Here is a 12,910-nt window from a genome sequence, read left to right as displayed (position 1 = left end):
GAACATGTAGATGTAAGAACAGTGGTTGAAGAACTTGGTTGAAAAATTTTAGGTTCAAAAACTGTAGATGTGAAAATACTATCCAAGAGAGATGAAAATACTTATATGAAAATGTGAGAATACTCAATACGGACCTCTATATGAGACAATATTTTTTTACATTTTTTATTAAAATAGATCCTTTAATAATCATTCTTAATATAAATATATATTTACATTTTTAAATATTTGTATATAAGAGAGCTTTATCTCTTGTTTTGCCTCAAAACCATAAAATATTAGGAAAGTTTTTCTTTTTATAAATTTGGCTCAAACAGTATTCCAAACATTTGATGTAGATAATTTATTCCAAATAAAATGCTTCTTGTATATCACTCTTCTGTTATGTTATCGCACATCAATATGAGAAGGAAGCATAAAATGTATGTAAGTAGATATTCCAATCGCATCTAAAGAACACCACCCTTATTTTCCCAACATATTGTCAACTAAGTTACTTAGATTTACCTTTAATGTTGAAGTCCAATAATAATGAGATTCATTCAAGCTCCGTACCATTGGTGGATCTAGGTTTACGACAAGTTCAAAATTGGTAAAAGTGTTTTCTTCAGCCATATGTAATATATGCCATGAGTGAAGAAATCGAATTTATCACTCGAGAGTAACAAGTGTAGTTACAAAGTTTGATGATACACATAATATTGTGATGGAGATTCTTGTTGTTCTGTAATTTCTGTTCCTGCCAAATCACCAAATCACTCATCCTTATCTTCCTCTTCGTCGTAGTTGAAGGGTAGTGGCACAGACTTGAATGCACGGTACTTGCCAACGTTGTTCAAATGCTCATTCTCTATCCTGAATCACATAACTGTACTAATCAATACATAATGCAAATGAAGTTTTGAAATAAAGTATTTTGGCTTCTGTGGCGTGCAAAAACAGAACTAGCAAAATGTGATTTTTCTTTTGCCTTCGTTACCTAAAGAAACTCCACATGCCACGACGAATAATCTCTAAGCTGGCAGCAATGCTGACCATAGCTTGTCTATGCAAGAAGGAGAATTTGAAATTCAATATTGTCTGTAACCATGCAAACCTTAACAAGACATTCATCACCTGTATAAGGTTTGAGTAAATCATTAACTTCCACGAATAAAAGACACCAAAAATGAAATTCGTATATTGACAGGTAGTATCGACTTTGTCTAAAGAGAATAGCATTATTAATAATATATAGAAATTGTAGGTCTACACTGTATGATGTATCCTACTAACATATAATTCCATAAGTAACAAAATTGATATATACCATTGGTGCTTCAAAATGTTAGTTTGATACAAGCATATTATTAGAATAGGCCTACAATGTTTACACTAACAGTTCAATTTTTTGTTTAACAAAGTTTATACTAGCAGCAACAAGTCAAACTACTGAGTATTAGGATTTTTTTTTCAGACAGAGAGGTAGATGTTCAATATAGAAAAAAATGTATATGCACTGACAGTATGGTAAAGTGCTTTTACACTATCATGCAAACACAAGCCATCTTGTGTAATAAGTTTGTTGATTTTGAGAATAACCACCCTAAAAATCACACCAAACATGACTCCTAATTGGTTGGCAAAATTTTTTATACTGGCAGTGTATAACCATTGAACTTTTCAATATAAACATCTTGAAAAGTTTCTAAGTACAATATTTTTGTTGTTAACTACATACCATAGCAGCGAAATATACGCTTTTATGAGGGATTAGGAGTTTATCTCTGAGCCAGCGGTTCTTGGAATGTCTTTGGAGGAGGCCCCAATCTAAGACAAGGTCCCAATATGTAGAAAAAATGGATGTAGATATTGAGAATATCCAAGCCAACACTGTCCAACCCATTCCTTGATTAAGAGTAGAAGCTGTCCTTAGGCAAACAGCAGCAATAGTGAGGAAGTATTTCAAAGCATTATATCCTTGCATTATATCTTTCTCCTCGTACAGGCGTCTTAGGCACTAACAAGAGAAAAGAAGATTATTTGGCAGTCTCAGACATTTCTTAATCAAGAGCATGCATACTTACTTAATCAAGGACATGAACATGTTTGGATAACAGTTAAGTAAGCTCTTAATAAGTACTTTATACATATAATAGGGTCATAAGTCACTTTCATAAGCACAGTGACTCAATGTTTTTAATTAATTTCCAACATAGTTGCTTATGTGATAGAAAACCTTCCAAATGCTCCTTTTGTGGTTGTGTTCGTGTTAGAAAAACTAATTATAAAATAGGGTATAAGAGTACACAAACAAAACAGTAAGATCAAACAAAAATAGTCTGTAGGACTATACAGAATGACTGATAAGAGTGTAGGATGTTGTATAAAATAAAATAAAATGTAATTAGAAACCAACCACTTCACACGTACAATGAAAGGGAGAAAAAACTTGGTTATATTTCAATTATGTGCACATATGAATTGTTACAGCATGAGCTCAAATAGAAAAGCTATTAAGCCCCTCACAGGGCAGAGCAAAAAGCAATCACCACTAAGCTAAAAAGTAAGCAGCATTAGCCTATGCTTACAACTAGCTTTATCTGAACATAAGCAGACTATGCTTGAATTAAACTTTGGAAAATAGTCTTGTCAATTCCAATGCACAGTAACAAATTCCAATGCATCAAATGTAAAATTGTTAATTCTAGAGTAAAAGTTCTTTTAAGCTCTTCCAAGTTTAATCTAAATTTGCTCTTTGTTAGGAACCAAGAATTAAAATGATAAAGAAAAGAAAAAAATTTATTGCATAGTAAGAAAAGAACAAAAAATAAAAGAGAAAACTCTTCTGGAGGAAACGTTTTTCCTTCACAAAAGATTTCTCCTTCCACAAAAAGTTAATACTCAATTTACAATCACAACAAAATTTTCCTTCTCTCCTATCTTTTTTCTCCTATTTATATCTAATAAATCCCTCTTAACTAATTCACTAAATTGTTAATAGTCTATATTAACTAACTTTCCCTTTTCCTTATTTCCTAACACATTCAATCTTTAACCAACATTGCAAGCAAGCAATCAAAACACTAATTCAAATATTTAATGCAACAGTTAGAAAATCTCAATTTGTAACAGTATCCTTTTTTTATGACTAAAAAGGTCAATTATATATGCAGTGGAAAACCGAATGAAGTTGCGTACCTGAAGAAAGCGTGACCAGTATGGAATCGCAGCAACAATGAATGAAAAAGCTCGGAATATCCCATTTGACTTGCAAGATGTTTCTCTGTGTTTGAAGTCACCCCAACCATAGTAGCATATGTAGAACTCAAAACTTCTCAAGGCTTGAACCTGAACTACTAAAGAGGATTATTGTGTCTGAATAATATCAACCATTGAAGGGACAATGAGCATAAAAGCTATAGCATGGGAGATTGAAAAGCAAAGAATAATCCTATTTTGGCATTTCACTGACCTGGCTAGTAAATTGATCGGCCATGAAGAAATCTGGCAGTGTGACCTGAAATCATTGTTTGATTTCTTTAATTAATCATTGTCTAAATAAGTGGGGTTCTTTAGTAACTTAGCTACAACTTTTCTTTACCTTGTACAAAGGAGCACAGATGCAGTGACACACACATGTAAGGAAGAACATACGGCTTGATCGATATACAATGTTTAATGGGCATAATAAAATGGCAATCACACTCTGTAGAGCAAAAATCCATTCACTAAGTAATTTTAGAAACAAAACTCAATGACAAAGTTAATGTGATAGAGTAATAATAGCCTTACCAGAACCAGGAAAAGAGGCAAAAGTTCAGTGAACTCTTCGAATTGTTTTGTCACTGGATCTATTTCCATGTCTAGATTTGCAATCACACTGGCTAGTGCCAATGCTGCCAAGACAAAACTAACGAAAAGGACTTGATGGTAGCCTAAGTCAGTGCCTTGCTTAAAACCAAATATGAATGAGTGATTCACTCTGTATCGCCTCCAGAAGTATATATTAGCAGCATACATCAGCATGTGTAAAACTACAAATCCAAATAAACTGCATAGAGAATTTTAAAATGGTAAGTTAGCGTACTACATTTATTTTTTTAATCAGCAAAAAAATGTATTATATATGATGGCACTATGGGTGCCAAAACCATTTACAAAAATATCATTTAGGAACAAGGTTATCCAATATTAAAATATAATACATATGAATATGTTATAACATATATGTACTACATTAGTCCACTTAATTTTCAGATTAGAAGGTTTAAGAGTTACGAGACAGACAACACATCTATTTCAAAAAATCTGCATATAAAGTTTACCTGTAGAGAGGAAACATGATTTCCATGTACTGGGTACTTCCTGAATGATCCATGATTTTACGGGCACGAACAATTAGAATAAGGGCCACTGTTAGAGCAGCAGAGCATCCGGCAGAAAAACCTGTGAAGCGGTTATATGTCATGTTAAGATTGTTCGGGACTATTGAATACATGGTGGTCTGAGACCATGTAATAATTTCTTATGAAGCTTATCAACATAGAAAGTCAAGGATAAAGTACACATTACACACCAAAATTTCATTATATATATATATATATATATGTACACACGCACACAGACTAACTACTGGTTTACCCATGGAAAATGTAACCCGATGCCTTTCTCTCTTTGGTTTTGGTCGCAGGATTCCCATTCCTTTATTTCGATTCGAGTTGGAAAAATGCTTAATGAATACATTTTCCACCCTCTCCATAAGCCTAGTGACCTGCAGGGAAACGTGATTCACAAGGAAAATCAATTAAAAGCATTTCATATATGCATTCAAAACGACGATGCCAAGGCTAATTAGGTCCACACTATACAATTCTCACCTCATCAGAGCTCCCAAGGTTGGACTTATCAACCATTTTCATGTAAGCTTTTGCTGCACCTCTTAATGTGATCTAAAGCATGAAGCAAAACGAGGTGAATATATAATTTTGTTTTGCATTGCTTTAAGGAGAGGCTTCAACTCCCAAGATTTTGCAGGTTGAATAGTTTACCTTATCATATTTCTTCATTATCTTTGAAAATGCCAACACATTTAGAAAGCTGTTTCATGAAGAACAAATCCATAAGAAAACATTAAGACTTGAGACAATTATACATTTATCGATGTGACAAAAAATTGCGATAGCGTCTATTACGTGTAGTTCTTTAGAAGTCTAAGCTTTTGATAGAACTCAATGAAAGCCAGTTTGAGTGTTTCTTCAACTTTGCTCAAATTTTCCTTGGTGAAGTTTATCTCTGTCTGGCCAGGGTATTTGATGAAGCCTCTTATAGTTGAACGAGGAGTCTCACAAGTGTTATTTAGTTGCACTCGGTTAAGTATTTCCACAGAAGCAGGTCTTATGGGTTTGATGGGGGTGAGATTCTTCTTCTTCTTATGTACTTCAACGCTTTTGTTGGTAGTTTCAATCTCTTCACCTTTGTCATCATCCCCAGATTCCTCTGAATGGCCACGATGGGTACTTCCTTCCTCTTTGATATAATCAATTAGTGTTGGAATTCTTCCTGTCCGTGCACCTGGAAAATCACTCAACACATCAACTGAGAACTTCTCCACCATTCAGTTTAAACATTAGAATTGAATTTACTTCTCCCTTAGTTACTAATAATAAGATTTTTTTTTAACTAATTCATGTGGATTAAAAAATAAATAAGTTTAGTTAATCACATTAAAAGTTGATTATTTGTGTTATTATTTTAAAATTATTCTTTTTTATCTTTATATCTATTAAATTTTTTTTTTAATGTTTGAAAAGAAAAAATTAAATAAAGATGTATAAAAAAATGATTAATATATCTAAAAATTAATAAAGAATCTTACAAAAAACAACAAACAAACTTATGAAAACGATATTTTAATCAGGACCAGACGTATAAGGAATTTAAGTTATACATCATTTTCTGGTTAATTTGTAAAACATTCACCATAGATTTTAGTATGTTCTATTAAGAATTAATTATTCTGAAAATCTAGCCAAATTTTGGGAGAATAATTTTTTAAATTTAAAGATCTTAGATAGAGAGATATTATGTTATTTTATTAGGGATTCGTTTTCTCTTTTAAAATTAGAATGTGGGAAGCTATAAATAGACGTTATTGAAATAAGAAGAATCGGTCAATGTGAAGAGAGATCACTGTCTAAGTGAAAGAGGGTAATATAAAGGGACAATTTTTCAAGTTTATCTAAAAAACTTGTCACTTATTTGAGATAACGAATAAATACTGTGTTCTCCTAAACCTAAGTAAAAAAATGTAGAACAAAGTTAAACTTGTGTCTTTTCAGTATTTCTATATTGTGTATTCTATATCCTTTGATCCTCGTTAGAGTGAAGGGATTGTTTCCCAACAGCAACTTGGCACGATCAACCATTATTTTTTAAAGTATAGGTCCCACACAAAATTGACCATATGGCCATATTTTCCACCTACCAATGTAAAAACATTGATTAATTTTCTCGCAAATGACTATATGGCCATGTGTTCAAATAGTCATCAAGTGTAATTTGAAAAACACATTCTAATGGATTTGACCATCTGTCAATTCTAAAGTGAGGAAAAGTAAAATAAATTAATGATCTTTAATGAAAAATTAACATATTAACCAAAAATATTCCAATACCTTCATAATTTATCATTCATGTACAAACAATATTAACCATTGATTTTTCCAGCAACTAAGATTACTTACTTTCTCTTCTAAAGTAAAGACTGATATTATTTTATCTACTCTCTAAAAGTAAGTTGCTTAATTTAGAAGAGAGTAAGATCCCATGTTAATTGTGGAATTTTACTGTAAAGTGAACAAAAGTAAAGTAACCACCCCTGAGATCAATTTAGACACACATTAATTATGGTTAAAAATCAATTTTATCAAAATCAATTTTATAAAATTCTAAACAAACACACAATATAAGACATGATCAGATGTCCAGATGGTCTAATCAAACTCAATTAATTAAATAAAATATGTAAATTATTATAAATTCTTTTGTTACTTGTATTCCAATATCCTGCAGATCAATTTAGTCACAAATTAATTATGATTGAAAATCAATTTTATCATAACCAATTCTACTAACTCGCAAGAAGACAAGATGTAGATGATGTCCAAGGAATCTAACTCAATTGTTTGAACGCAAAATACATAAATGGTTGTAAACACTTCATTATCTATATGTCTTCAATTCATACTAATAAAAGAAGTCTTTGATTCATATGGATCGGATAATAAAAGAAAGAAAGAAAGAAAGAAGGCAAGATGAGGATGAAAAAGCTTACGGTTCAGCTGGACACCGCGGGGTGTAGAAGCGTGCAATGCCGTGGCTGAAGCAGAGACATCAGAAGCAAGACGAGTCATCTCAACGGAGCAATCAAAGGACGCAGTTGGATTCTCAACTTTCACCCTGAAAGCCACCAAAGCATCCATCTGCTTGTTCAACTCAGCAGCTTCCTTCATCACCTCCTCAACTTTTGACTTGTAAAACTTGTCCACTTTGTTGAACTCATCATCGAGCCTCTTGAAGTACACCAGCTCGTACTCTCCACCTTCTTCCGCAGCCATGAGAAAAGTAGTCTCGTACTTCACATGGCCATCTCGCAGCACCGAATGCACCAAAATGGATTGGTTTTCGATGTCGTGCTCCGGGCTCTCCGCCTGGTAGTGTCTGTGGTGGTGCGTGAGGCCGCTGAAGGTTCTGCGAAGTGATAACTTTCGCATTGCTGGGGTGGCACTTGAATGTGGCTTCTTTCTTTGCTTGTGAAGAATCACGTCTTTCAAAAGAGACTTTAGGTAGCCATAGTCCATGTATGCTTCCTGCCATTCTGGTACCATTTGTGCAGCAAATTCCTTGCCAAACTTCATTTTAATTTGGCTTTTTTTGTGCAATCTAGATTGATAGGTAGAGAGAGACCCTTGTAGCCTCTCTGGTATTTGATAATAATATGAACTATCTAAGGGGATAATGAGAGTGAATAATGAGAAGTGATGATGGAAGAATGGACATAAATAAGCAAAATAATGCAATTGAGAAAAGAAGTGCTAATTGTTAATTGTGTTCCTTAATTAAGTAATTGATTTGTATTTTTTAACTAAGTCATTAATTCTAGTTGAATCCTTAAATATAAAAAGAGAAAAATTGTTATTTTATGTATTTTTATGATTTCTGATGAAAATTTATTATTATTTTTTATAGAAATAACTTCATTTTAATACTAGCAAAAAAATATAAGCAAAATAATGCTTCCTATGAGAGTGATAATAATCTCTATAGCTGGATATTTAAAGAGGTGGTGTCCACATTGTCCTTTTTTTTTTTTATTGAAGAGCTAATGACAGATACAAAGGTACGTACTTATCATGTTTTAATTTCCTGTGGGGTAACAACTGGTTGAGGGTGTGTCTATGCATAAGTGGGGCAGTGACGTACTCTTGAATGCCCTGTAATCCAAGATCCAAGGGCTTAGTAAAAAGTAGGTTGAACATATATTGTGTCTGGTATATTGGCAGCGCCAATTTTGAGACCCATGAATCAAGAAGTTTGCGGAAGGAAGCTTTGAAGTAAGGGTAAGTTTAGCCGTGACGGAACAGAAAACAAAACAGAATAATAGTTTAAGAATCTATTTGGATAAATTTTTAAAAAATGGTTTTTAAGAGGAGAAATTAAGAAAAAAAGATAAAAATAAATAAATATTAATTTATGTGTTAATTAATTTGTTAAAAAAATCATCATTTAAAGAAGTAATATGGAGAGTTTTTACAAATTAATTAATAGAGAAACTAATATATTCTTTATTCGTGTAGTTTAATCATATTTTTTTGTTTTTTAAAAAAATGTTTTTAACTTTTGGTCCCCGTAAAATTTCTTTTGGAGGATTTGGTCGTTATTATGTTGTTTTAGTTCTTTAAATATATTTATTTTTTGTTTTAATCTCTATAATATTTTTTATTGTAATTATTAAATTCTAAGAAAATAAATAATAAGATGAAGAATAGTTATTCTTAATATAAGCTGATTAATATATATATATATATATATATATATATATATATTAAAATTAAAAAAAATATTCATCAACAGCTTGATAGTCTAAATCTTGTTAAATTGATGGGAGAGTTATATCCTGGAATCTCACAAAATCAGGAGTAATGTTGGAAGACATTAACTACGCGCTACAATACTAGTTTCAATCACTCAAATTGTCAACAACTATTTTAATCAAACAACATGTTAACTGTTAAGTCCTAATTTGAACAATATTTTTTAACTACAGTAACTATATTGGCTTTCTAGTTAAATCCTAAGGTATTTCGGCAATGAAATTCATCTTTCATTTTGGTCCCAAATTTTTTTATTTTTACTAATCAATGCCTTCAACTTTTTTTCATCCTAAATTTTAGTTTTTTTTCGTCTGTTACACCATTAAATGATAATATGTCACTTAATTTTATTACATTTTTTATATTTAAACCGCCAAAAAAATGCTTGCTTGAATGCGAATTACTTGGTTGAATTCAATGGTTAAGATTTTTTCCTATTATTCATTGCAAGGAGCTCTTTGGGGAACATGAGGCTTGTTCTCGAACACATCCAAGCCAACACACCACAAATTTAGCTTTCCATCAAACACTTGATCAATTCCTTTTCATCAATAAGACACTCTCTTCCAACATCGTCAATAAACACTCCTTTTCCTAATGCCAAAATGACTTCATTGTTAATTATATATGTGCTTTCTTTGCTCATTTGCAAAAAGTTGAATAAAACTATAACTTAGGAACGAAAAAAAATGAAAGAAATTGATCGATCGACAAAAAATTTAGAAATCAAAATTAGAAATTACAAAATGTGAAAACTTAGTTAATCCTTAGAATCTGTCTTGAATTATCTGACCACTTTTTTTAAAAAAAGAAAAACATATTTATTTAATGAACAGAATGAACATTACATATAGCACAAGGTGTGCCATGCACGTGGTCAAAAACAATAAGCCGTGTGCTGGTTATTAATTACTCCCCAATTTATTAATAAAACCACAGTTCCCTATACAAATAGCATCTACATTCGAGACTTGAAACAAAACAAGAGCAAAAAAAACAAAACAGCTTCCCAAATATAATTGCTATAGATATATTCTGGTGTTTTTAACGCCAACACCTCCCTATACCGTGCATATAAAGCACTCTTTTACAATGTGTTTGAATGGAAAAATTAAAATAGATAAAATATTTCAATAGAAATATTAAAATAACTTTTATGTGATATAATTTGTTCGGATGACATATTTTAAAAATAATTAAAATACTATTATTTTTTTAAAACATTTTAATATATTAACTTAATAACATTTCAAATTCTCAAAAAAAAGGAATTAAAATTCCTCAGCGCACACCAACTCTCTCTTCCTCTTTTAGCCACTCCGTAACTCTCTCTCACGCGCCGACGCCGACTCCCTCAGCCATTTCCTCTCTCCGCCGGACGCATCCACGGCGTCGCCAATGCAGTACTCCGCCGCCGCTCACCACCAACAACACCAACTCGGGCTGGGCAAGTTTGACAACTCGGAGATGAGTTCGAGTAACACGTACAACAGCTGCAGCAGCGGGTGCACGAGCTACATGGGGTCGCCGAGTTCGCTAGCGAGCAATTACAAGAGTCGACGAGTAGTGCAGAGGCGTTAGCAGCCACTCGCTGCAGAAGAACGGTGGGGCCCAGCACCAACCCTTTTTTGAGTTCTCTCCTCTTTTCGTTGAGTTCATTGACTCGGAAAACGGTGCGTGAACACATTGGTTCTGTTTCTCAAGTAAAATAGTGGTGTGGTGCGTGAACTCACCGTATAGTGTTTTTGTATAAGTCTTTTTTACATATAGGGTTTTAGTCAAAAATGGTATAATTTAATTTAAATTAAAAATTTGAGTTACATATCATTTATCTTTAATATGTTAGAGAGTATTGTTTAATCTAACTTTTTTTTTATGTTACTACAAAAATATTGTATAAGATTCAAAATTGTTTAGTATTAAAATTATTTTGATTATTTAATTATTAAATATTAAAAAAATTAATTATTAAATATTGTATAGCATTATATTTATTTTGAATATTTAACTATTTACTCATATTTATTTTCATTCAATATTGAAATTTTAATTTTTAAATAAATATTTAAAAATGAAAATTTAAACTTTATTAAAATTAAATTATTTTATCCAAACAAAAAGATTAAAAGACAACCAATTAAATTGTCTTATTCAAACAAAATATTTATAAAATAAAAAGAATTTAAATCAAGACAATTAAAATATGATACATTTGAATTTTCTAAAAATTTTTAAATCCCTCCTCCAAACACATGGCTATGATTAGCATTGGGTTGAATAAATTTATTCAGAAGTACTTTTCAAAGAAAAAAAAAATTATAAGTTAAAGATTAACTTATATATAAGTATTTATAGAAACTCTCTAATGTAACTTTTCTAATATATAATTTTTAACTTATATATAATTTAATTTTAACTTATAAAAATGATTTTTTTTCTTCTTTGCATTCCACGTCATTCTACGATACAACGTGTATGTCTCCCACTAGCTGAGGGTAATACTTTATCAGTTATCGTTAATTATATTATATCATATTATTAATGTGAAGTGGATGCTAAAGTTGGAATTCAAACAATTGACTAGTGAAAAATGAGGATGCTAATTGCTTTTGACCGACACCGTAGCAAATGGGAAGGGAATATAGCTATTATGTTCTCTATGTTATAGTGAATATTGCTAGTTACTCTGATTAAGTGGACTTGTGTAATTCTGATTTGTAATTCAAGGAAAAGGTTCATGCAGTGTCATACGTGAAAGACTTAAAAAATGTTTTTATTTTTCTCTCAAAAGTATGAGTATATTTTTTTAGTTTCTTAAATTAAAATGTATTTTTTAATCTTTTAAATTCATAAAATATTTCTTTTTTAGTTTCTCTTACAATTAAAAATCACTACAAATTATACATCTAAGTTACCAAATATTGGTCAATAGAAATTAGAAAGGTATTTTACAAATTTAAGAGATTAAAAAGTATAAATTTTAATTTGAAACACTAAAAAGATAAACTCTAAATTTATGGGACTAAATACATATATATTAGCCCATGTGAGACTTAATCTAAGTTCTGTTGGACTGATATTATCCCTTTCATATGTAACTTGCTTAGATGGGAGTCTACTTCTTTGTGCTATAAGTTTGGGTTATCCCTTATACCCAAATATAATATAATAATATCTTTTTTTCTATAAAAATCAAACAAAAAGGTGCTGCTTTTTTAGTAGTGGCATAGGACTTATAAAATGTGCATGATAAACTTTGCAATTTTTAAAAAATATTTTACAGAAAACCTGCTCCAATCTTAATAATAATAAAAATAAAAATAACCCGCTCCAATCTTCTCTGCTGGAAAATACCTGCATTTCCTATATGTGTATCCATCCCCGCCAGCAAATCCAAATTATCTAACAACTTTGACTTGTCAAAAAATCTTTTCAATATTTTATTCGAAACACATACTAGATAGAACCAAATATAAAGTTCTTTCGCATATCATCGACAATAAAGTCTTTATTGTTTTCTTTTAACATTTAGTTAACATTTTCCCAATTAACAACTGTAGGCCACTTCCAAATTAAGTAATGTCTGCTGTGTCCCTTTTCTTTTGCAAGTCAATGGTAGTCAAAGATGTCTGCTGTGCTTTCTTGTACCGGAAATAGATACATGCATGTTTAAATTAAGGTTTAATTATTAATGTAATCTCATTCAAAAAAATTATTAATGTAATCTCTTTATTTATTTAAATAGTAAAATATTTAATTAGGTTCTTTTATTTTTT

General features: G+C 31.1%; 1 protein-coding gene across 1 annotated transcript; it reads right to left on the bottom strand.

Moving 5' to 3' along the window:
• Window positions 1-450: 450 nt before the first annotated feature.
• On the bottom strand, window positions 451-8,015 carry LOC114401274 (phosphate transporter PHO1 homolog 3-like). Its single transcript, XM_028363749.1, has 13 exons — window positions 7,316-8,015; window positions 5,175-5,553; window positions 5,031-5,079; window positions 4,860-4,931; window positions 4,624-4,753; window positions 4,308-4,428; window positions 3,775-4,033; window positions 3,584-3,688; window positions 3,455-3,499; window positions 3,181-3,330; window positions 1,721-1,999; window positions 980-1,116; window positions 451-855 (listed from the first exon to the last, which is right to left on the bottom strand). Exons 1-13 carry the CDS (start codon window positions 7,896-7,898, stop codon window positions 756-758), a joined length of 2,409 nt encoding a protein of 802 aa, XP_028219550.1. The 5' UTR covers window positions 7,899-8,015; the 3' UTR covers window positions 451-755.
• Window positions 8,016-12,910: the final 4,895 nt, after the last annotated feature.

This window comes from Glycine soja, chromosome 20 (assembly GCF_004193775.1).
Source record: "Glycine soja cultivar W05 chromosome 20, ASM419377v2, whole genome shotgun sequence".
Lineage (NCBI taxonomy): Eukaryota > Viridiplantae > Streptophyta > Magnoliopsida > Fabales > Fabaceae > Glycine > Glycine soja.
The sequence above is the reverse complement of the archived record's forward strand: the minus strand, read 5'-3'. Positions and strand labels throughout refer to the sequence as shown.

What these genes read in the sequence shown, in the direction of transcription:
- LOC114401274 (XM_028363749.1), bottom strand. Translation starts at nt 7,898, where the DNA reads ATGAAGTTTGGCAAGGAATTTGCTGCACAAATGGTACCAGAATGGCAG. An exon ending in CCGATCAATTTACTAGCCAG is followed by an intron (nt 3,331 to 3,454) that starts GTCAGTGAAATG and finishes TTAGTAGTTCAG; the next exon opens with GTTCAAGCCTTGAGAAGTTT. An exon ending in ACTGGTCACGCTTTCTTCAG is followed by an intron (nt 2,000 to 3,180) that starts GTACGCAACTTC and finishes TTCTCTTGTTAG; the next exon opens with TGCCTAAGACGCCTGTACGA.